The sequence below is a fragment of the Netta rufina genome (assembly GCF_964035555.1).
Source record: "Netta rufina genome assembly, chromosome: 1".
Classification (NCBI taxonomy): domain Eukaryota; kingdom Metazoa; phylum Chordata; class Aves; order Anseriformes; family Anatidae; genus Netta; species Netta rufina.
The window spans coordinates 183,574,372-183,600,190 of NC_140123.1; the positions used below are offsets into that span (position 1 = coordinate 183,574,372).

At 40.8% G+C, this 25,819-nt stretch overlaps 1 protein-coding gene across 1 annotated transcript in view; it reads right to left on the reverse strand.

The window, feature by feature from the left end:
• The window catches only part of ATP6AP1 (ATPase H+ transporting accessory protein 1), a 57,315-nt gene extending 38,057 nt beyond the window's left edge, over nucleotides 1-19,258 (reverse strand). Inside the window, exons 1-5 of the mRNA XM_084300756.1 lie at nucleotides 18,937-19,258; nucleotides 11,548-11,674; nucleotides 11,388-11,456; nucleotides 2,679-2,872; nucleotides 1,438-1,481 (exon numbers count right to left, since the gene is read on the reverse strand). Coding sequence (XP_084156882.1) covers nucleotides 1,438-1,481; nucleotides 2,679-2,872; nucleotides 11,388-11,456; nucleotides 11,548-11,674; nucleotides 18,937-19,121 — 619 coding nt within the window. The 5' untranslated portion in view covers nucleotides 19,122-19,258. The remainder of the gene's footprint in view (nucleotides 1-1,437; nucleotides 1,482-2,678; nucleotides 2,873-11,387; nucleotides 11,457-11,547; nucleotides 11,675-18,936) is intronic.
• Nucleotides 19,259-25,819: the final 6,561 nt, after the last annotated feature.

The following is a 25,819-nucleotide window of genomic DNA, read 5'->3' on the forward strand; positions in this document are numbered from 1 at the left end:
AGTTGGCCATAGGAAGTGGCACATCTTCCCCGTGCACACACCTTTTCCTGATAACAGCCAGTTGACACTAACCACAAAGCTGGTAGTAGCTTATACCTTCGTCATCCCAAAGGTGGATGGGACAGGAGCATTAACTTTGCTGTTCCAAAACAAAAGCAGGCTGAGACAAGGTTTGGGAGGCCTGTTCTTGACTTTGTGCAGCTGATGAAAAAAATGGCCTTTAAGGAGGGCAACGTTTAGCCAAGGCCAACATTAAGCCAAAGCTTTTGCCTGATATGTTCTGAGGACAAGAAGGGAGAACTGAACAATGGTAATGGTTTTAAACCAGAAGTGGGTATTGATATTAGGAATAAATTCTTCATTCTGAAGGTGGTGAGGCACTGGCACAGGCTGCCCAGAGAAGCTGAAGCCCCATCCCTGGAAGCATTCAAGGCCAGGCTGGATGGAGCTTTGGGCAACCTGGTCTGGTGGGAGGGGTACCTTCCCATGGCAGGGGGTTTGGTACTAGATGAGCTTTGACAATCCCTTCCGATACAAATCTCTCTATGATTCTAACTTCTCTGCAATTCAGAGATGGAAATCCAGCTGCTTAATTGAGTCTAAAAGACAATAACTTTGGAGTTGTGCAAGAACAAAGGAGAAAAGATTGCACCACTGATTTCAATACAAAGGTATTTCCCCTGATTTTCAGATCTGCTTCTGATTTCCCACCCCCTGCTCTGGGTAGAAACTGTCATAGACTCCATGGACATTGCAGTGCACATCCCTGAAACTACCACTGCAGTCATTTGCAGACTTTGTAACCTGATTTCTAATTTAGAGTAATAAGCCAAAGCCCTGCAAACACCCAGATGCCTCTCACTGCCCGTTTAGTCTGTGGCACCTCTTTTTCAGCCAGATACTGTACAAGAAAAGTTTTAACATTGAGTTGTATGAAGACATTCATCTTTAACAAGCAGTATTTAATACCTGCAGAACCAATGAAAGACTCTAAAATCAAAGGCTGTGAAGGGCAACGGTATTGTTTCACAAAGATTGGGAAAGCATTCCCTGCTCACTCCATCAGAGGGTCTCCACTGTGAGACAAGACCTTTGGGCTGCCAGAGGAGTCCAAGCTGACGATGCAGGGCTCACACTCTGCACTGGGAGGATCCCAGAGCATGAGCAAAGGCCCATGCCTGAGGCAGAGGTGAATCATCACTATGTTTCGGGTCACAGAGCTGTAGCCATTTCAGTGGGTTTTGAATCACTCACTCAGTACTTCAACACTATGATAATTGTGTGCTTGTAAGTACCGTGGGTGGGGAAAAAAACCTTTTAAATAGTCACATTAAAGCATTACAGCAACAACTGGAAAAACAGAGAACACAATCTGCTTAAGCAAGAACACAAGCTTAAATGGTGAAATGTTAGTGACATCTTGGTCATATTGCTTACCATTTTCAGCCATTGCTTCCAGGGTGGAAACCTCACTTAAGCCACTACAAAGAATATGTGAGAAAGACAGTTAAAAATCAATTACAAACAACGTGACCCAGAAAAGTACACAAGAGCTGACTAATCAAGGTGTCACTTTCAGCATCAGACTACAAAGTTCCTCCATCATCTTCTCATCTCCTCATGACCCTTCTGCAAAGCAATTTATACAAGGATGACATCTTCAGCTGATTCCTCAAAAACCTCAAACCTCTTTAGCTGAAGAGAAGCCAGACTACTGATGCTATTTTGACTGTTGTCTCCTCAGTTATCCTTGCATTTAGTGGTGTTCATCTGAAATTTGTACATGAGCTCTTTAGATTGGGTGTAATTTATTGGTGTAATTTTTAATTGCACTCTCTTAGGACCCATCCAATCATGCACCATATACTGACAGGTATGAATGCTGAAGTAGCAATCGAGGAAGATAAAGAGCAAGAGAAGCTGAGCAGAGGGGCTCACTATATCCATGCCTTTTATTTCCTTGAGGTACATTGGCATTGTTATACTCAGTATGACTTCACAGCTTTCTGCTGAAATGATACGAAATAGCTGCCCATCTAGACCGGGTTTGTGACCCATACGCAGCCTCCAGGAGCACTCTGTACCAGACAAACCACAGTGATGTAAAAGCCCTACAAGTAAAGTAACAGCCAGGCACTAGGATCCACCTGAAGCCTCTGCCTCCATTAGGCAGCATTTGTCATAGGTCTGGAAACAGGAGGAGTTATAACCCTCCTTCTACTTCCAGAGTTATGAAAAACAGTCTCATTATTCATTTTTACTTCTAGGTTGTTTGTATGTTTATTTGTTTATTTTTCCTGCCAGTGCTTTGACCCCTGGAATGCCTTCTAGCAATTAATTCTGCAGGTTAATCATGCATTGCATGAAATAATTCAGCTTTTCTGCTTAAAGTGTGTTGCCATTTATTTTTATTAGTTGTCCTTTTGTTCTCATATAATGAGGCAGACAAAACAGGAACGCCTGACTGACTTTTTCAACATAATTCAGCTATTATACCTGGTAAGCTCATCAGAGGACATTAAAAAACACCGGATACACATTTACAGGAAAAAATAACTTTGCTAACCTTGTAACCTTCCCTTTTGACTTCTAAATTTCCTGAATATATCAGATATTTTCAAAAAAGATGTAAAAATCTTGCATACTTTTGGTCAGATACCTTCACAACAAGCTCCTACCTGACAAGCGGTTGTAGCTGAACCACAAGTAAGTTTGGCTTAGATGTATTCACTTCCAGGTGAGAGATATCGAGATTTGTCATGTTTGTTAAATTCCAATCTCCCGACTCCTGAAGAAAGCTCAAAAGTTGCCTGGTAGCCTTGGAGTCAACAGCAGGCAAAACTAGAGATGAAGGAGAAGACTGAAGAATTTCCTGTAACAAATTTATGGACAGTTTATTTACATGGTTAATAATTAAACACAAACCAATTTTTTTCTACGTTCTGAATTTAATACACAAGGTGAGGAACCACCATGATAAACACTAAGCAAGATCTCAGCAGCCTGGTGCTGATCCTGGAAAGCAGGCTGATCCTGGAAAGGGGCAGTGAACTGGCACCTGCATTGCTCTTATTCATGCACTTTTTTGGGGCAAGCTTAAGACACACAGTGATGTCAGACCTTACTGTCCCTTCCATGTGTGTGTTGGAAGAGGAGAGGCAGCTGACACAAAAGATCTCAAGCCGAGAAAGCAGAAGGTGGAAAATGTATTGGAGAGTATGGGGGGAAAAGCTGAGGCAGGATACGGATGATATGATATGAAAGCTCATCAGATGACCATCAGATGGGATATAAATGGCCTCGTAGGTGGAAAGGATCAATGTCAGACACCTCAAGTTCCAGCAGCTGTATTTAGCACAGAGACATACTTTGCGTAACAAATTCCCTTCCTTTGTGTACATCTTAATGGTATAGCACAGAGTACAGATAAGTGTCTAATTTTAACTATTATTTAAATAAATCTGCATTTTTTAGGTTCTGCAGAAGAGCTGTCACCAATGACAAACTTTAGAGCAAACTTTATGCTTTTCAGAAAGCTAGTTATCACAAGTCAAGCAAATGGGGCAAAATACTGGCTTAGCTGAACAGGGAACCCTGCCTGGAACTAGGGCAGAAATAAAAAAAAAAAAAAAAAAAAACGTGACCTTTGGAAGCAAGGTCTGAATTCACAAGGAGCGTACAGAGCTACATTTCACATCTGCAGGGAAATAAGCAGGAGAAACCAAACCCCAACCTGATTTGACACTGGCCTCTGTGGTATCAGACAACAAAAAAAGGCTTTTTCAAATATCTTAACAGCAAGATGAAGTCAAAGGAAAACACTGGACTGATACTTGGAGTGGATAACAAGAAGGAAAAGGTGGAGACATTTAATGCCTTTTTTGCTTCACTATTTAACAGCAATGACTGATCTTAGGCTGCCCAGATCTCAGAGTTGGAGGACCATGCCTGGAGGAGCACTAACTTTCAATCTGTGGTCACTGAAATTGTAAAGGAACATCTGTATCAACTGAATGTTTGTAAATTCATGGGGCGTGACAGGATTCACTTCAGAGTGCTGAAAGAATCTGTGGATGTTATAGCTGGACCCCTCTCAACAATTTACCAGAGGTAAACCCATCTACAAAAAGAGCATGAGGGACACTACAGACCTGTTAGTCTAACCTCCATCCCTGGAAAAGTTATGGAGAAGATTGTTTCAGGGGATACTGAAAGCCACTTAAAGAACAAAGCTATTATCAGGCATAGTCAGCTTGGGTTCACAAAGGGAAAGTCCTGCCTCAGTAATCTGACCTCCTTCTATAATAAGGCCACCCGCCAGGTGCATGAAGGCAGCAGATGTAATCTTTTTGGATTTTAGTAAAGTCTTTGACACTGCCCCTCATGGCATTCTTCTGGACAAATTGTCTAGCTGTGAGATGAGCAGGTACATGCTCAGCTGGGTGAGGAACCGACTGAATGGCAAAGCTCACAGGGCCGTACTGAACGGGGCTGCATCTGGCTGGCAGCTGGTCACCAGTGGTGTTCCCCGGGGCTCTGTTTTAGGGCCAGGCCTGTTCAACATGGTCATCAGTGATCTGGATGCAGGAGTTGAATGCATCCTCAGCAACTTTGCTGATGATACTAAACTGGGAGGTGATGTAGGCTCCCTAGGGACGAGAGGCCTTGCAGAAGAATCTGGAGAGACTGGAGCACTGGACACAGCAACGGCATGAAGTTCACCAAAGGAAAATACTGGGTTCTGCACCTGGGACAGAGTAACGTTGGACACAGGTACAGACTGGGAGATGAGTGGCTGGAGAGCAGCTCAACAGAAGGGGATCTGGGGGTGCTGGCCAACAGGAGGCTCAGCATGAGCCAGCAGTGTGCCCTGGCAGCACAGAGGGCAAACCACATTTTGGGATGCATTAAACAGAACATTGCCAGGTGGTCCCTGCATTGGTGCAGCCTCACCTTGAATACTGCATGCAGTTCTGGGCTCCACAATATAAAAAGGATGTTAAGGTCCTTGAAAGCATCCAGAGGAGGGCAACAAAGCTGGAAAAAGGGCTGGAAGGCATGTCCTGCGAGGGGAGGCTGAGGACACCTGGGTTGTCTAGTTTGGAGAAGAGGAGGTTGAGAGATAACCTCATTGCTCCGTACAGCTTCATGAGGAGGGGAAGCACAGGGAGGGGGTGCCAGTCTCTGATCCCTGGTAATCAATGACAGAACATGTGGGACTGGCACAAAGCTGCACCAGGGGATGCTCAGACTGGACATAAGGAAAAAAATATTTACCATGAGGGTGGTAAAACACTGGAACAGGTTTCCCAGTGAGGTCGGTGTTGCTCCATGCCTGTCAGTGTTGGAGAGATATTTGAATAATGTCCTTTTTGTCAGCCCTGAAGAGGTCAGGCAGTAGATGACCTTTGAAGATCCCTCCCAGTTGCACTATTCTAAGCTTGTTCTTGGTGTGGAGACACACAAACTTCATATCATGTGCTATCATTCTTTCTATTCACAATGCAAATTATAAGGCTCAAACTGAGCTAGTTCAGATAATCAAGCATTAGAGAGTGTATATATGATTTTACTTATACTTCCCATAGCTGAGTTTCTGGTGAAAATACTTGAGTGAAATGTATTTTAAACATTCTTGCTCTATAAATTTGAAGCCTGCAAAGCTGAAAAACATCTTTCCAAAGATTGTTCTGAATAATAAAATTCACTCGGAATATTCAAGGAAAGAAAATGCAAGATGTAGGCTTGAGAATGATCAAAATTAAGATACCCAAAATTTAATGTGAAGATTTGAAGATATATTTTCACTGAGTCCTAGTTTAAAACCTGTTAACTTCACTTCTGCATTTTCTACATTTAACTCCAGATCAAGTCTGTCACTTGATCCAACATTCAGATATTCAAGTTGTTATAGACTCTCTCCCTCTAACTGATGCGAGTGTTGTGCTGCTAACACTTTTCTCCTCCTACTCTTTTTTCTTTTTGTCTGCTCTCTGGCTGCCTACCACTTTTCTGACCTCCCTTGGTTCTTTCTAAATGCTCACATGTTTTCCTTCCTAGACAAAGGTTAGTTATTTTCACATTTCTATAGATGCTCATATGGGAGGATTATGTAGTATTGTCTGATTTGCCAGACCGATAGAAAAATAACTGCAGAAATTAAAATAGAGCAGAAAACACTGATCTGGTCTTTGAGTAGGGTGTTTAGCACCTCCTGGAAGGGAAGGATGATACATTCCCTTTTAGTTTCTGTTACATATACTAATATAGAGCTACAACCCTGAGCAGTAGTCAATTATTCCAGTTTATTTTTGATACTTTAATCCCTCGCCCCCTAGCTGCAGACAGAATGGCAGCAGCCAGTTCTTCCAAGGCTATGTATTAAGTAGATTACTCATTTATTGTAGAATAAAAAATAAAATGCATCATTACTGAGGAATGCTTGAATTGCCCCTCTGCTCCTAACCAGTCCTGCATTGCCATCTGTCTCAGCTTCCAGCCACTGGTATTCAGCTGTCTCTTCCATTCGAAGGGCACACACAGCTGGATTCCTACTCATTAGCATCAGACAGACATTTTGGTCCCATGCCTCTCGTTTGTGCCTCCTGACATTTGGCCGCGGCACACTTGTTCTTAAAATACCCATATGTTGCTCCAGGCATTCTAGCATTTCAACTACAACGTGTTTTCAAAACAAGAGACCTCCAAAAGAGGGCAGAGGATGAAGAGGACTACTGAGAAACACCTGACTCTGCATTCTGCTAAAGGACTAAGCAAAGAGGTATAAACACACAGTATCTGAGAACAGGAAAGGGAAAAGAAAAAAAAAATCCTCCTATTGACCCGATGGACTGGTAACAGAAATTCCTACATTGACATGAGAATTTTTAGCACATCTAATGCCAAATTACTCCTGAGTGAAATATTGCGAGCAGGTCCACAATTTTATTACATATATTGCCGCTGTTCAGGTATTTTTGAAGGTAGGCGTGAGATGACACCATCTACGTGTCCAGCCATCCTGAAGCTAAGTAGCTGAATTATGATAAAGCTGTGCTTGGACTAACTTGCCCAGCTTTGGTTTCAGTACTGTGTTAACTGCGTTGCTATTACAGCTAAGCAATTTGAATCTGGAATGGAGTACATCTAGGTCTATCATTAAAGATGTATCATTAAAATCTTTATTAAAGACTCATGTGCCCACCTATGAAGGATCATTTAGGCACACTCATTGTTCTGAACTAGTTTATGTTTGGCAGCATAACTGGCAAGAAGTCTTATAATACAAGTATCTCTTGGGAAAAAAGAGTCCTCTGGAAACATCTGGGAACCTACACCTGAAGTGGGCAGGCTCTTGCATGGAGAAGAGATCTTTTACTTGTTAGTGTGTTGTTTAAAATACTGAAGTATTGTATTTATTTTCTACAGCACTGGTCAATGGTTCTTCCATAAAAAAAAAAAGTCTATTCAAACTGATTTGAAGGCACATCTGTTTCTACAGACATGGATAGTTACAAAGAACATTATTGTTGCATTTTAGCTTTGCCATTACTATTATCTTACAAATTTTTCAATTGTACCTGTGATATCCAGGTAGATGCATAAAGCTGTATGTTATAATTTTAATGGAAATTGATTTGATGCACTTTAGCTAATAAAATGCATTTCGGCTACAGAAAGCATTGTTGAACAAACCTTCATACCACTGTGTTGTTTGGTGGCAGACACGACACCAGGTTTTTCAAGGGTTACAGAGAGATCTGGGGAACTACAGACAAGCAAACCTGAAGTCCAAGAATGGGAGTAACCATTTTAAAGAATAAAGTACTGACTATAACAATATTGCAGGATTATACTGAGAAAAGGCTGACACAGCTTTTGCTAAAAGGAGTTGTGTGTCACAATTCTGCTGGAAATCTCTGAAGGAGTCAATAGGCATGTATACCAGGGAGCTCCAGTTGTTACAGTGTACTTGGATTCACAAAAAGCACTTGGCATAATCTTGTAGCAAAGACTCCTAAAGAAATTAAGCTGCTTTTGTGTGGTCTTCACAATACTATGAGGTCTTCACGTGGATGATGCGTAGGTAAAAAGGTAGCAAGCAAGGGCTAAAAAAATCACCTGTTACCAAAGCAGAGAAAGGTGGACCTCTGCATTTGGGTCTGTTCTGTCCAGTATGATCATAAAATGTCTGGCAATAAGGCATAGATACTGAGCTAATGAAATCTGCTGATTACACTGACTGATTTGAGGTAATCAAGGCAAGAGACAACAGCAGGAGCAAATTTTGGGAAAGCCCCTTCAGCAACAAGACGAGATTTATTGTAAATTGATTTTAGAAGAGCACAGAGTGAGAAAAGAACAACACTAATTTTATGCACACAATAAGAGACTTGGAACTGAGTGTCATCCTTCACGAATGAAACTTTAATGTCAGTTGAGTGTCTGATGATGGTCAAAACTGGGAAAAAAAAAGTATGTCTTTTTTTTAGTATTAGTCTTTTTTGGAAAAGACTATGGAACAGAACAAAAGAAATTGTTATGTCACTGATTAATTATGTTGCACTTATATCTTGATTTGTATGCAATTCTGCATGGCCCCTTATCAAATACAAAAACACAATAAAACTCAAAGAGGTACAGAGAAGGGCAACAAAGGCAATCAAAATTATAGCAGGACCTCTGTGCTGCACATGACTAAGCAGTGCTCCTCAGTCTAGAAAAATGCCCACTGAGTGATGTTACAGTGGAGACACAGAACCACAAATGGCAATGACTTACAATAATAATTATGCAGCAGCACAGCTGGCAACTAATTGTTGCGTGCTACCATACATGGCAGTTCTAAGGAGCTGAGTAGTGTTTGGGGAAAGCCAAAGCCAATATTAAAGAAAAATAGTTCATAGGATAGGTGACTACTTGACAAAAAGAAGTTCCCCAAATGCTAATCTTTGTATTTTATTATTTAATTAAGAAGTTCTTTGAATGTTTAAGATAAATGATCTACATATAAGGTTTCTTTCTGTATTAACTGGAAATAGAATTCTTTTATTGCATACAAAACCACTGATCCCAAAAGCTCAGAACAGCTGCTAATGTAGCTGAACAAATCTAATATCTGCAAATGTCTCTGTGGTTTACAAGCCTACAACTCTTCTACAAATAACACTTTTCTTCTTGTAGTACACGTGCTGCTACATGCACATACACCCTCCAAATGAGATCTCTGGTTTAAGTTTGTGAATAAATTTGCATTGCCAAAGTTCAAAGGAGGATACTCAAGTGGTATAGAACGGTTATAATGGCCTAATGAACCACTTGTATAATATAGATTGTGAAGGCATAAAACTTTGTGGTTATGCAATATGAAAGACCCTAATTTCCCCAGTGAGAAAATTCAGACCTGACCTTCTCATTGTCCTGTGTCTTTCATAGCATGATTAAGACAGAGATTTCTTTCCCAAAGTAAGTCAAGTGGAATACAACTGATGTGATAGCAACTGAGACAATTTTTGTAACCTTTGTTGCACTCAGGATGGAGTTGGATGATTATGAAGATCCCTTCTAGCCCTAAAAGCTACGTGATGATGCACACACACATCATCAGAATTCTGCATTACGGGCATGTATGTGAAAAATAAATATTTAATTTATACATCTCATTTTCTTTTTTCTAAGTTACAGCATCTCATCCACCACAAAACTACACTAGAAAAGATTGCCAAGTCCAACACAACAGATGTAGGAAGTGCTGGAGTTAAGGTTACCAATTTGATTAAATAAACTCCAGTTTTGAAGATGCTGTAATCACAAAAAGTTTCTCTACTCCGAGACAGAAAGAAAACAGAGGCAAGGTCTGAAAGCAAGCAAACTGTTACTGACATTTATTCAGCTTGTTGAAAAGCAGGGTTCAAAACTCTGCTCTGTCAGATACAGACCAAAGATTGATGTAAACGTCCCAAATCCACTCAATATTCCACCCATTTTCTAAAACCATTAGTCCCTAGACTCAGCTTTGGATATAAGCTCTACAGTGCTGATGCGGTCCCAACTAAAAGGCAAAAGAAGAGTTTAAAATACCAAATATCCTTCCTCTTAAACATCCAGGGCCTACAAAAATAAGACCACAGAATCATTAGGAGCTTGCAGCAGTACCACGTATGTTCCAAACAGCTTATGAATTTTAAAATCAAACCAGCTTTGCAGTCCCATAAGCAGGAACACAATCTGCTCCAGACAACCTTGCATAGATTTTAAACCCAGAGAGGGTAAGGCATACCAGAGAAGTGCCAATACATCTGACTGAGGATGCAGCCACTGATCCTTACTCTACAGATGAATATTACTGTCATTCATTCCTCAAAAAAACTATTAACATACTTTGAATAGTTGTTTCTGTTCCTGCATCAGTGTTAAGATGTTGTTATATGGCAAAGATATGAAGGTTAGCATTAGGGATACAAGGAAGATGTGAGGTTTTTAGACAAGAAAGATGTCTAAGACAGATAATATGTAAATATTTATGTGTAAGATGTCTAAGATGTCAAAGACAGGTAATATGTAAATATTTATGTATTTAATTATACATACAGCTTGCTACATAGTGGTTAGGAATTAACACTTCTTCACGTACTCTGTATCAGTTATGTTACTAATAGCTCTGTTCACCCTGCACTGCTCACAGGAATGCCTTAATGACTTCCACATGTGAACATTTTCCTTCTCTAATTACAGTTCAATAAATTGTCATGTCAGTATAACCAGAGATGCTGAGCACAAAATCTGTGAATCTCTTCAGTGAGAACAGAAGATAAAGTTCGTCACCATTTCAGGAGGACTCAGATTCTATGCCTGGAGTTTATTTTAGATTATTGAAGTAGCATGAAGATTAAAGCAATGCAGTATCTAGGCACAATATTCAAACATGACAAAATCAGCTGTCTGGATGGGTCAAGACAGCTTTACCTCATATGAAAATAAAATGAGCGTTCAGTTCTGAAAATCTGGAGTAAATAATTGATTCCTTACTTCTTTTCTTCCTATGACGTCCAAACGCTACTTTGGGGTGTCAGTCTTAGAGTTTTTAATGCATGTATATATAGTTTTTTCATAATACAAAATTGCAACATGCTTAGGAACAATTTTGCCAGTTAAGATAATTCTGAAAAACTGATCTTCTGAAATAAAACAGTCACATAACACACTTCTGCAAACAGAGTTGTTTAACTGATATACTTAAACTGAAATAATCTCTATAAATAATTTAAATTGGCAAACTGCTGCAATTCAGTTTAATTTTGCTAGTTATTGTTTGTTTGCATCTTTCTTACATCATTTTAATTAAAAAACCCAATACATATAAAGAAATAAAAGAGAGAAATGCTTGCCTGAACATTTTGAAATGGATTCTTGTTACCATAGGATTCACTGTAGTATGTGAAATCATCTATGCTAAGCTGAAAAACAAAGAGAGCAGATTGGTGAGAAGGAGCCATGTCCACACTTGTACTTTGTATTGGTAAGAGAAAAGGAATTAATGTTACATACCGTTTCTTGAAGGAACAAAACAAGATTTCTGGGACTGGGGCTAAAAACAGGTTGCAAGAGTACAGCCAGCTCCTGTGCTGAGACAATGTGTCCTTCATGCAAAGCAGGCTCTGGATTCCACTGGGATCTGCAAAGAAAATCATTTTTTTTAACATTATAATTGCTGACGATGATTACACCACTTCTTTCTCCAAATGTACAGGAGCAGTTAAAAACATCATCAACACTGGATTAAGTTCAGGTTTACTGTTCAGTATAACTTTTATTCCATGTCACAGGAAAATAAATTGTCCGTGTATGTCTGTATCATGCTAACTGGGTTACAGCAGGAATGGAATTGGTCCAGTCCAGGTAACTCTCACTACTATTACTAGCTGTTCTTGTTTCTGTACAGCACCACAGCTGCATCTTTCCAAAAATTAGCTACTACATATAATGAAGAATATACCGAAAACCTCCAGGGAGAATTCCCAAAGGTAATTCCAATTCCTGAAATAATTTCCAGTGCCATCAAGCACTTGGTGGCTAGAGAGCAGTACAAGTCAGTCTAGACCACAAGTTGTCATAAAACAACATTTTTTCATAAACCTTCTGTTAAGTTAAAGTGGCTTTCTGACGTTTTCATAAAAAATACATTCTCTCCTACAGCTTTTGTGTTGAAGCAACCTTTCTGCAGAATCAGCTCAGAAAATTGCCTATCTAGGAGCAGGAGCTCTTCTGAACAGAATGGCAAAAGACACCAAGAAAAGCTTATTACTTCATTTGCTAACTTGTCCTTAGGAGGACTGGACAGGGAAATAACTTGGCCATTTAGTTTTGTTACTACTAAGAATAGTTCTGAGTAAAATTGTTGGCATTATTCATTCAATGCCTGACTGGGATTTTAACAGTATGCAACATGTTTATAGGGATGACATTTATTATGAAAATTTTGATCCTGGGCGACTTGACTAAGGCAGTATTGCCATACTGTATAAAACCCAGAGCTTGAAGCATAAGCTCCTCTTTTCCACAAACATCCATTGGTTGCTAAGGCCTGAGAAACCAGGTACTCAGTCCCTCTGAATGGTGCTAACTATAAAGAACAGAATGTGGAGGATTACCGTGTGCTTTGGCATCTGTCATTATATGGTTGCAATTTGGTGAAGTTGAGATTGTAGAAACACAGAATAGCCTGAGTTGGAAGGGACCCATGAAGACCACTGAATCCAACTTCTGGCTCCACACAGGACCACCTGTGTCTGAGAGCACTGTCCAAACGTTTCTTGAACTCCAGCAGCTCAGTGCCATGACCACTGCCCTGGGGAGCCTGTCCCAGTGCCCGACCACCTCTGGGTGCAGAACCTTTCCCTAAACCCCAGCCTGACCCTCCCCTGTCCCAGCTCCATGCCGTTCCCTCGGGTCCTGTCGCTGTCCCCAGAGAGCAGAGCTCAGAGCCTGCCCCTCCGCTCCCCTCATGAGGGAGCTGCAGGCCGCCATGAGGCCTCCCCTCAGCCTGTTCTGCTCTGGGCTGAGCAAACCAAGGGACCTCAGCTGCTCCTCATACATCTTGCCCATACATTTTACAGCAACCTAGTATTTGTTTCCAAGTGTCTTTCCTTGTCCCAGACAGAACAGAAATGAATGTCGAAGTATTTTTCAAAATCACACAGGCTTCTGATACATATATATATGCATTTATATATGCTTTAGTATAGCTCTTGATATAGTGAATAGATTCAATCAGATGAAACTAATCAAAAAAAAAAAAAAAAAAAAAAGCAACTCAGAAATGACTTCCCCACCAAGTTTTTATGCCTTAAAACAATCTTTGCAGTCTCTTGAGGTGAAAGCAGAACAGGGGCGATAGATGCACAGAGGGGGGTCTGTAATGTTTTTGACAGGGGAAACCCGTAATTCACTTCAAGACTCGCCAGTAATTCCAATGAAGGCTGCAGAGAGTGAATCAAAAGCCTCTAACTGCACACAAAAAAGAGATAAAAACAGTGCAGTTTTTCATCAGTGGATACCTAGTTCTCTTCAGATTTGAGGGTTTGGGAGTGTATTAGAGCAAACAGCAAATGTGGGGACTCATTCAGGACAAGGTGCTGCAGATGTTAAATTCATTTCTTGTAAGTCTTTAGGCTGTTTCTTTTCAAGCTTTAGAGGTAAACCTTGCTGTGCAGGAAGGAATTATTTTTTCTGATTTGACAAATTATCATTTGATGTTTTCTTAGTTTTTCTCGGCACCTTCACTTTGTTCATTTGTGTTTGACAGCCCACAGTAATTAGTATTTCTGAAGACCATCAGCTTAAAGATTCAAATAGACATGCTTCAACTTTTCAGAAAAGTTGGCCTCATGATTTCAAAGATTTAAATATAATCTTCAAGATAAAGCACTCTGAATTCACTAACTTTCATACTGACTTTATGGATTGCATGGGTACACCAAAGTACTAATGGTATTAAAGGAAAAGAAGATAGAATCAATTAAGAGATGTTAAAGGGCGGTTTGTATGAAGTGAAATAATAGTGAATACCTTGCTATATTTATTTTTGCAAATCAGATAATCGGTAATATCAATTTCATGCCTAGTATTAGAAAAAAAATGAAGATTTTGAGAACTCTTTGGACTTGCAATTAAGAATAAAAAGTAAGAGCACATGAAACAAAACCATTTTATTTGCAGCAGTACAATGGCAAATGCTTTTGTCATGAACTCAAAAAACTCAGAAATGTAATGATCCTATTTTAAAGCACTCTTGCTTCTGAGTTATTCCTTGTTTCTCAAAGCAGCTCTTGCTATCTAACCTGAAAAAGCACCTTTTGTGAGACCTTTTTGCTTTCAAGCAGTCAACTTCATTAACTCCAGCATCATCATTAGAAAAAATGTCTCCATCAGCTAGTCAATAATTCTGTTATAATGCAGTGTTTGCCTAATACTCCTATTTCCCATATTATATGTGTTTTGCTTCTCTTAGATAGTTTGCCAAGTACCATGAATGGCAGTGTGCGAGGCTTCACTTCATAGGCCAGTGACCTGGGTGCAACAAAAATTCTCACTGTAATTCAGATGGGAAATGCCAGTATGTTTTGTTAGCTGCTTTAAATGAACTGCAGAGGGAAATGGGGATATGTGTCTGCATGGTGAATAAGCCAAGGGTGTGCATTACTGAACATAATGAACCCATCCATTCCTCTGAACTCCTCACCTCAAGCAGGCAGTACGGGACGGCACAGGATGAAACAGGCAGCAGGCCAACACATGTATCGATTGCTACGCCTGATTGCACACATGAAATTTGATGTCCAAAGATGCACAGCCATGTGAAGTCATCTGCATGCCAAGCAGGCTTAGCACCCCCACAGCAGAACTGTCATCCTCAGCCACGGAGGCTCCCTATGACAAGGATCTCTGCTAACATTTGTGCTTTCCCTCTGCCTAGGAATTAGGAAGCTTGAAGCTCAGCTGCTCTCTTTTTCCTTCAATAGCCAAAAATGCAGTAAGGAAAGGAAGGATAGCTAAGCTTGGGGTGGATTTTTTTCTTCTTCTTTCTTGCCCTTTAGTGCTGTGGCAGACAGGAAGTCTAAGCATACAGGTTATTGCAGAGCTGGGATACATTCTCTGATCTGTGTTCTTCCTAGGCGGAAGGAAGACTTGAGCACTTATTTTTGATGGGAGCAAAGATTTCAAGGTTGCTTGTATCTGGACCTTCAAGAGGACAGATGGTAAGATAATAGGACTTCATTGCTCTAACCTGTGAGTCTATGTACTTGCTTTGTAGCTGGCTTCTGAACTCTTGCCTACCAGTTCTTGTCAGTTGTCTCTTTCAGATGCCACATGATTACCACATAAAAAATAAAATTTTCCCCTGCACAGAAGGGCTAAGCAAGCTTTTGGAAATGATCTTTAAATATCACTTCTACACAAAAAGCTCATGTCACCATTTCTAGTAGCACCAGTAGAATGAAAACTGGTGCCTGTAGATAAAAAAAGAAAAATCAAAAAGCTCCTCAAGCATGCTAGCACAGAGTATCTCCATACAAGCCCAGTAAACTTATGGCAAAAAGTGGATGGCCAAAGGATTCTGTTTCCACTGTATCCTTTTTATGCTATATCTCCTTGCAGGAGATTTTTCAGTGAAGTCCTTTCAGCTTTAGGAAACACCCCAAATGGCATTAAAGGCCTCAAAACCACTTATAATCTGGATTTTCCAGAAAAGGTTTCATCTCCCAAAATAAGCATAGCATAAATGAAAAGTAGCAATAAATTCTCAATAACTACAAGCAAAAGTCATCCTAAAAAAGACACATGAAGGGCAATCACAAAAGCTAATTTTAATTAATTTATTTCCTCAGGCTCCCTCTCTAATCTGTAGAGAGAAAGAAATTTCTTTTGAATATTTTTCCGAAATGGCTAAATCATGTTTCCGGTCTGAATCACATGCTAGAGCTCATCACATGCTCTCTGTCTCTCTTGGTTTGGAAAGTAACAATATTAACAGTATTAGCTTAATGCCTGATTTAAGATAAAGGCCGTTTTTTTCCAGGGCGAAGTCACTTTGGAGAACGTCTACTGATATGTTAGTATTCCTTTGTGAAAAGCAGGACACTGTGACCTACCGTCTTTTTCCCACTTCATCTTTCTTCTGAGTGCAATAAAGAAAGATTGTTGTTTGATGAAAAAACACTCCTATTTCTCAAAGTACAGATCTGCATTTTTTCTTCTCTAGGGAAGAGGTATTTGATTTGTAAACGTCCCTGTTTACAGCCACTTCCTTTATGCTCTGCACACTGTGCATGTCTCTCAGTTGCAGGCTTCCTCTACATCTAACATTAGCTTGAACGGTATGATTACAGTACAATAACGTATAAAAGAAGAGTTTTTAAACTTCTAATACAGCTCTTCTGAGATCCTGCCTTACAAACACTGACTAATTCTAAAGAGTAGCAAAATATATTAGAGCTCAGCAGTTCAGTATTGTGTCCTGAGAGGGTGATGGAAGAGATGGGTGAATCTCAACTCCTGTTGGTCAGTGAGTGAAGCCAAAGGTTTAAATTGGTGAGACATGTTTCCACAAAGTGAGCAGAAATCCTTTGATAATTACTGTACTTCTTCAGTTACCCTTCTTAAAATTCATAGTAATAGTTCCCTGATTTCAATAAGCCTGTAGGCCACACACCGAAAGCCTTACATCACTGCAAAGTACCAAGATGTAAAGCACAGAATAGAGTTATGCAAACAGAAGTTCCTGTTCCTCTTTATTTTATAAAATAACACAAATCTCCTTTACACTAGCTTCACAGGCTTTCACAAGACACAAGAACTAATTTGTCCCTCATAAAGACTTCCCCTTTTAAAAATGCAGAGGTCACGATAGGAGGAACACTTCTTCTGTTCATGGAAACATGAAACTAGTTTCATCAGTCTACCATCCTGATTTTCTTGCTCTAGATTTGTTCAGACCTGAACAATCTGCACTAGGGCGAGCTGCTAATTGCATCTTGGTGGAAAGTTTGTTTTATGACCACCCTGAATTAACCGATAAGACTTTGCTTATATTGACAACATGTGTAATATTTATATAAACTAGGATCTAGGACAAAGGAAGCTACCAATCCTTTCTTAGACTCTTGAGATCACTTTTATCCTAACAACTCTCTCCAACATTTACTTTGCTTTTAAATATAGAAGTTTAGCACTTATTCTTGTGCCTGGGTTATAAAAGCGATCAGCTTAAGTATTTTGAATACCAAAAACCTTGATATTGAGATATCTGCTTATATCTGTTGGGGGGTGGGGAGATGGGAGGGATAGGTGGAGGGTGTCAAAGTTACCTAATCAAACTTTATCAAAATGGTAACATTTTCAGACTGCTGTATACTGGGGCTGCCCAGGGGCCAGAGGTTCAGTTTCTGGAAATGCTTGAGATGGGAAGACATATGTCAAAGTTGTTATTAATTACTGCAGAGAAAATAATACAATGCCCAGGATACATATGAAACAAACACAGAAAACACCTCCTACATGTATGTTTTCAAATGTAATTTTTCCATGGATCTCAACATTAAAGCATGACATATGAAAAAACAAATAAAAGCATCATGCTTGTCTATATGACACCATACACTATTCTTCAGGAAATCCTTTTCTGTGTAACTCCTGACAATCATAAAATTTCTGAATCCTCCTATTGCTGAATTAAAATCATTGCATTAAGAAGCAACTAAAAAAATAAAAAGAAGCAAACAAACAAAAACAACAACACAAATGGATTTAGCTCTCAGACTTAAAGCTTAATAATCTTGCCTATAGACAAGAGATTTCCACTGGCATAAATAACTAAGAGCAGTGCTTGGTCTGTCTTCCCGGTGACAGCTAGATAGTTCATCGTGCCTCAAACACATTGAATGGCTCAAAGTCTCACGAAAGGTAAAGTGAATTCAGCACAACCAGCTGAAAGGATAATTATCTCCAAGAAACCACTGGCTGGATTCCCTTTTTCCTTTACAGAAGGGTACAATTGTAAGCAGCACTCTGGGAATTAAGAGGGCGATGGAGGTGCAAAGGCAGCGAGTCCCACAAATCCCAATGGGACGGTTGCTGATGGCCACAGCAGCACAACGCGCCCTGCGTGGCCATGCCCACCAGCAGCCCCCACCACCGTGTCCCTCCTGTTCCCTCCCGGAGCAGACAGCATCCACTCAAGGCCAGCCACGGGGCAAGAGAGCTTTTCCTGGAGACACCTGTCTGGAGAGTGACACATTCAGCTGCTGTTTGTGATGGTTTGTATTAGGGAAATTAATTAATACCCAGCCGAGATGAGGCATCCTCTTGAACTAGGTGTAATGCATACGCTCTTGCAGAGGACAGGAGATGAACTCTCCGCTAGATTTGCTGTCTATTATTTCTAACTGCTGATGCCTATACACAAAGCAAATGTTAGTAAAATAATATTAAGTGTTATTAAAAATAAATAAATAAAAATAATAAGAAAAGCAGCTTAGAAGTGGAAAATCAGCACCTGGGAGTTAGGAGCTGCGCAGATTAAACTTGGCCACGCAGTTTTTGGTCAGCTCCTTTTTGGGAGGCTGCCTTACGGCGTGCCTTTAAGCCAGGAAAGCTCTGTCGGGGGGCTTCAAGGTTGCCTCTGGGTGCACAAATCCTACCCGCTTCAGGCGTGAGGAATTAAAACCCCCTCGCCTTAGCACCCCCTTAGAACCGCAAACAAAACCGTGTAGCTTCACCTGTTGGCTTGCTCACCCACCCGCAAGTTTACGTACGGCGCAAATTCACCACCCGATAAGGCAAATTTCCCCCTCGCCAGGCCCTGCTAGGTAGGAAACCCACTCGCACCCCCGCTGGGAGCAGCGGGGCGGGCACCGCTGCCTGCTGGAGCTCTCCTACCTCGCGGTCGACCAGAGCAGCGCGGGTACGTGACCCCCTGCCAGCGCCGGCCGGGCGGGCAGCAGCAGCGAGCCCAGCAGCAGCAAGGGGCCCGGCGGCAGCGGGGAGCCGGGCGTTAGGGGGGTCCCCGTCCCCAGCAGGGTGCCCAGCAGCAGCAGGGGGGCAGCCGGGCAGAGCCGTGCCATGCCTCCGGCGCAGCCCAGGCGGAACTGCGGCGGGCTGGGCGCGCACCCAGGCCCCGCTGCACTTCCTGCTCCGCCGGGCTGCCCCGGCCTGACGGCGGCCGCAGGGCGCTTGTCGGCACAGCGCCGGCCTCCTCGGCTCGGGGCTGGGGCTCGTAAAGGGTTTTAATAAGCCTCCGTCTCGTAAAAACTCTCCGCTGTGTAAGCGGGGAGAGATTCCTCACACGCTCCTGTGGCACCGAGCCCCCGGGGCAAAGCCCCTTCACACCACTGTAACGCTGACAAGAGGGCGCTTTCTGTCACAGCGCCGGGGGCGTGGGGGTCGCGCCGCCACCCGTGGTGGGGTACCTCAGCATCACTTGTTGCATATTCATGTGTTTGGTTCAGAATCGCTACGCATATTCATTGCTTTCCCCCGAACTGTTTACATCGGCTCTGCCCAGCTGGGCGTGCTTCCCAGCCCGGGGTGAGGCTCTCTGGGGGTCTCTGAAGAGCCCTGGTGGTCGCAGGCGAGTGTTTGCTGCCTGCTCCTGCCCCTGTCCCCGTCCCCGTCCCCGTCCCCGTCCCTGCCCCTGTCCCTGTCCCTGTCCCCGTCCCATGGAGGCATGCGCAGCTCCTCTCTTCTCCCTGTTCTCCCTCGTGCTGTTTCAGCAGATCAGGATGAAGCAGCAGCCTGCTTCGTGCAGGCAGCTCCAGCTGCTCCCATGCAAAGTTTCTCTGATCGTGCACTCAGGCAAGTGCTCCGAAGCTAAGCAGGCATCGTGCAGTTGTTCAGCTTTTGAGCTCAAATCTTTACAGCTCGGGATGCAGAGCCTGTCAGTGGTAACACCAACACGGGGGAGACTCGCAGCATCCAGCTCCTGACATACTGTGTCCTAGCTCCTTGGTAGCTGCAGGCTGATAACAGCATTGCTCGGCTTCCAAGCCAAGTTTATCAAAAAGTTTTCCATGCTGAGCAAAATGTATGCTGCAGAACTTCTGTCTCCTCCCCCTGCTATATATTACCGTGTCCCTCAGCTTAGCTCTTTCACATGTGTTGAGAACTGGTGTCACACATTTGGGTGTTGACAGGTTTGAAGGCTGCAGTAAATCTCCCCATCGCGGATTCCAGTGAGAAGGAAGAGAGTGAGAAAACGGTACGCTTGGAGTGCATCCACCGAGACATGGAGTTGTTCAGCTATCTTTTGCAAGGAGCGATGCTCTCCCAAAAAATCAAAAATTTCAGAAGTCGGGAGCAAATTAGAACCGCTTCAGAACCTGTCTTCAGTATTTCACAAATCTCATGCAAGATCAAAATAGTCATAGAGCGATTCTTCACGCTGGGGAGCAAATTTCTTTGCAATCCCTTTTCATCCCTGCCAAGTGCTGAGTTGTTTCTGTGTCATCTGACTACACCAGGCAGCAGCAGTCATTTAGCACATGTTGAGCACAGGGCATGGACGCCTCTTCGCAACCAGGAGGAGATATTAAGGACATTACACAAAAGAAATTGTTAGCTATGCTAAAACAAGTTGTGACAAGGGAAAAATAAGGAAGCACAACGCAAATTATAAGGCAGATATAAACAGAAGTCAGAAAGCATGCACGCCTGAATCAGAGCACACATAGCTTGACTCATGAAGTCCATTTGCCTTAATTCACAGTGTATTGTGCCAGCACTGTTGACTAATATGGGACAATTTGTTCATCATTTCAATCTCAAATCAGATTCCAGATACCAAAATAATATTTCTGAGGAAAGTAATAAAGCCAATCCCCCACGTGCTCCTTTTCTTCTCCATGTTACCTTTGCATAACACTGAAGTTAACCCTTTTATTGCACTTTCCCCTCCTCATGGATATTTCATAAATCCTTCATCTCCCTTTTCACAGGCCACTGTTTGTCTGTTTAAGGGAACAGACAGGTAAGAACAGTCCAGACCAGAAAGGACAGGAGTAGAACTGAAACACCCTAGAGAGAATTTAGGATGAGTTGGAATAATTCAGTCAACAGAAGCAAAATTCTGGAATTGTTTGGCCTTTCCATGGTGTCTTCCAGACCTGGTTTCTCACCTAACTGTCCGGAATGGTACAGAGACGTTTTGTATGCATCTCCAGCCCACAAAGCCAATGGACTGCAGCTCCTCCTGTCTGCTTCTTACAGTTATTCTTCATGTAAGAAATGAAGAACTGAATGTCAGCATTACATAAAGCAAGAGTGCACAGTGTGGTTGCCCACAGAATACTAAAGGAATCAGAATTTGCAGCAAAATTGTCAATTTTACAGAACCTGCTGGATTTGCATTGCAGTCGGCAGTCTCGAGAAATAGTGTGTTACTGCCTCCACACTTGCTTTTACTCCACTAAGCCCATGCCTTCTGCAGCTGGCTCCTTTTATTCTCCAGCTCATGCAATGAAGAGATCCTTGCTTTGAGAAACAGAGCAATAAAGCAGCGTATCTTCCTATTCTTTCAACTAAGAGCAGGTTCTAGGGGATCCCCTCTATTGCTAACACAGTAGATAAATACAACCGATGCTGCCAGGACTTTCATATCTGAATAAGCCCTCAATGGTCTGACCTGAATGTGTGGAAATCAAGGCCCACAGATACACAGACAAATAATGCACTGTACCCTGACAGAAATATCACCACAAGGGCAAATGATTCATTAGCAAGTAAGTGAAGATTCCATACTCTTTTTTTTTTTTTTTTTTTTTTTTTTTTTTAATGGGTGACTAATGCATTTCCACAGGGCTAAAGCATTTACACCATTTAAAAAATTCCACTGCTGCCATGTGAACATCTTTTGCAAGTCCACGCTCAACTGCTGACACCATGAATGAAGAACCTAACTCATGTAAGAGATTCCTGGCTTCTTGTTTCTGAAGTGGTTGATGTACAGTAGACTAATGAAAACAAAAGAGAAGCTAAAACAGTGGAGAGAATTCTAAAATACAGGTATATAGTCCCTGTCTCTTTCTGGCTGGTAATATCTTAAAAAACTGATCAACCCTTGGTTTGAGTTGGATCTTTCACAGGGGATTTGCACACTCAAGCCAAATCACACACAAGGGAAATGAAGCACAGCTGGTAGATGTACTCTCCATATTCTGCCTTACAGAAGCTACCTTAAAACTTTTTGAAACAAAAGTAGATTGTTTTCTCTCGGATCACTGTATTACTTAGGATCAAACTTTTAACTGAAAACAAACCGAATTTTCCTTTTTAATATTTCTCCGCAGCCCACAGGTTGGGAATGACTGAAGTGAAGAAAGTTCTAAAAAAGGGAATGAGAAGAACCCATTGACTGGGATTTTAATTTGCCTCCCCCAGAAAATTTGGCTCGCGAATGCATCTGCATATATTTGCTCCTTTCTCTCTTTTTTCCTCACTTCTAAAAATAAAGATTTCTTGCCAAACCATACGAAAGAAATTTAGCTACTGCAAAGAGAGGTTTTTCAAAAGATTCATTTCTCTGAATTAATTAAAATGAGATGAGATGGGGTTGCAGAAGTTCTTTCATTTGTGAGCAGGAACCTAAGCAGTAATATAGATTGATGCCTTTCAGCATACACAACAGCACACCAAGTTTACTCATGCATTTTCCACAGAGGCTTCTTCTTGTAAACTCATAGGTTAAGTCCAAGCTTAGAACTGCTTGTACGTGAAGACTTTAAAATCCAGCAGAAGTTCAAAATCCTGGAACCCAGACAACTGTGAAACCACTATGAAACTGCAATGAAGGAACACCTCCACCACTATGTATCTCCACTTAACTAAGACGATTTCAATATGAGAGGCTGTAGTATTGACATACCTTGTGCTTGCCTCTTACTCCTACCCATTTCTCTGGATTTATACAAGCTTTCTTTTACAATTGTATTCATATCACATATCCCACATATTTCTCATCCTGTCAGAGTTGAAATACAGAACTCAAAAAATAATGGGGAGAAAAGAACAAAATGATGTTTAATTTCTTTTTCTTGTGAAATATTTTTTTTTTTAAAGAAAAAAAATAATCCTCTCAACTTCATAATTCTACAAAAAGAAGTGTGAATGCCAGATTTGTGTGGGATGAAGGTAAATTTAGGACTGTAAGTCAGGCTAAAAGGGATCACTCTTGTAACAAGGACAATTTATAGTGCAAGATAAGCTAAAAGATTATCTATAGACCAGTGACAAAAATAAGTGCCAGCCATTTTCTTTGCAAATATGATTCCTCAGCCACAGTTTTGGGAGCTAACATGGTACTACAGCAGCATCTTAAAAAAATCTTTTCCTCTAGCTCAAATAATAGACATATTCAAATTTAGGTTCTTTAAAAAAAAAAAAAAAAGCCAAGATTTGGATGATGGCTTTATATACATGTATATACATATACGTTATCATTAATATTACTTCCTATTGGAAAAGTATTTTCCATATGCTAAGTATTGATTAGCAGCTACTTTGCTGCCCTCACATATGTAATTTATAATCCTGTTTCTATCACTGTTTACAATCACACTATACAAGAAAGGAATTAATGCTTTGTTAATTCTGACATCTTTTGGGGTCAAGGAGGTGGAAAGAGTGGTTGCTTTGAGTTCCTCTTCCTATGAGACATAAAGGCAGAAATTTACATCTTGGAAAAATATAATTTGTAATCTACATAAACACGTGAAACAAATAAAATGTTAAAGAAAATTTTAAAATTATTTCCTTTTCAAAGCAAAACACATTTCTATATGTTATATAATGGTAAAAATCCTTCTTTGTTTTTAAATTCAGTAACAGTGGAGAAATAATGTGTAAGATGATCGAAGTCCCAACTGAGGAAAACTAACAGGAAATAGTGTATGGTAATTTCAATCATGTTACACTAAAAAAAAAAAAAAAAAAAAAGTCACCCTAGTTTTGAATTATGTCGGCTATACTTGGCCAAATGTTTTTTCTTTTTTGAACAGTTCTCTTTCAATATGTCATATTCTCCAAAACACTCAATTCCTATGATATCAGAGACCATTTTTGGACACTGGTTAGAAGGAAGACATGAGGTCTCACTTTATATACAGGTAGCTATTTGTTTTTTTCCCATGAAAGTTCAAAATCACAGACAGCCATGCACCAGACAATGCTCAAGTGGACTTTGGCGTAAACCAAAAAATTTCTGTGGGTGAGCAATTCTGTAGCAGGCCAAACAACTTGTTTGTGAATGCTCAACTGAACATAGAATCTAGAACTCTTCAAGCATAAATCCATAATTCTGCATCCAGTTTCAAGCCCCAAATTAAGAAAGGCTTTGGTGAATGGGAGCAAGTTCAACAGCATTCCACCAAGAAGCTCAGGAGGCAGAAGCGCTTGATGTGAGGACAGGCTGGTCTTGTTCAGCCTGAAGGAAAGAAGGCTTGGGGAAATCCTGATAGCAGCTTTCCAAAATGTATGAAGAGATTATCAAGATTAAGTCAGGCATGCATAGTAAGAGGATGAGAGACAACAGACTTAAATGAAATAAAGCAGCTTTCAACTGGATATGAGAATAAGCTTTTTTTTCAGGTGTGGAAAGCCAGGCACTGGAACAAATTACTGGTAGAGGTGATGTATTCTATATCCTTGAAGGTTTTCAAGATGTGTATGGATAAAGCCCTAAGCAATTCAGTCTGACCTCATACCTGCGTGGGCTTGGAGCAGGAGCTGGATTCCTGAGATCCCTTCAAACCTGAATTATTTTATGATTCTGTAAATTCCAAAAATCTCCAACACCACATAGCACTGATATCAAAGGACTTGTGGCTTCTCACATTTGTTCAAATTATTTCCTTATTGTTTACTGAAACCACCTTTCAGGGCTTGTAATGTACATTTTAAACAAACATTTAAAAAGAAATTAATGTATAAAGAAGTTTGCTACTGTTTATATGATGCATGCTTTTCCTTTTGCCCTTCAATCCATAATTTTCTTCAAAAATCCTTTTATCACTCAGGCAGAGGCCCAGTCCTAGCAGCCATTCTTATCTTAAGGCTCAAGCCCTGGTAAGTACGTAAATCAATGGTAATGCTCATGTGCTACTAGTTCATATACTGAACTAAAACCCAGAATCTGCAATTAATGGCAAAACCAGTGGAAAGACTTCCATTGATGTTAGAATGCACTGCGTCAGTCGAGTCTACAAGTTTGTGTTCTGTTGAAGGAATCAACCTCGTTACCAGCTGTTTGGTTCTAAATATACGCTTATCTATATTTTTAAATGCTACTGCTTTTACTAGACAGTTTTATATGTCAGAGCAAAGGGCTTTGCCCTTGGTGAAAGACATGTCTAGAATAGAGGTTTCAAGCAGTCAACAGAAGCTAGCAACTTTCTGTAGGACTTTATTGAATGGACACCATCAAACATTTTTCACTGTAATTATAATCAAACATAACCATAATTAGGGAAGCAATTAACTTCTACTTTAAATAACAGAAGTTCCTCAAAAAAATAAATGTTCTGAACAGTCTGCATTGTGTATTTTAAAGTTTTCAGACTGATTCACAATAATTTCATGATCTTGGATACAACAATTGTATGCTGGCAGTTCCATTATGATCAACAAGTTGAGCCATAAAAATTGAAGTTACTGTTTTACACCAATGTTTCCAAGTCAGAGCAGCTATATTTGGAAGGGCATATCAATTTTGTTGTTCTGCAGGAATGTACAGTTTGAGGGGTTCTCTGCCTTATATGCTTAACGCCAGAAA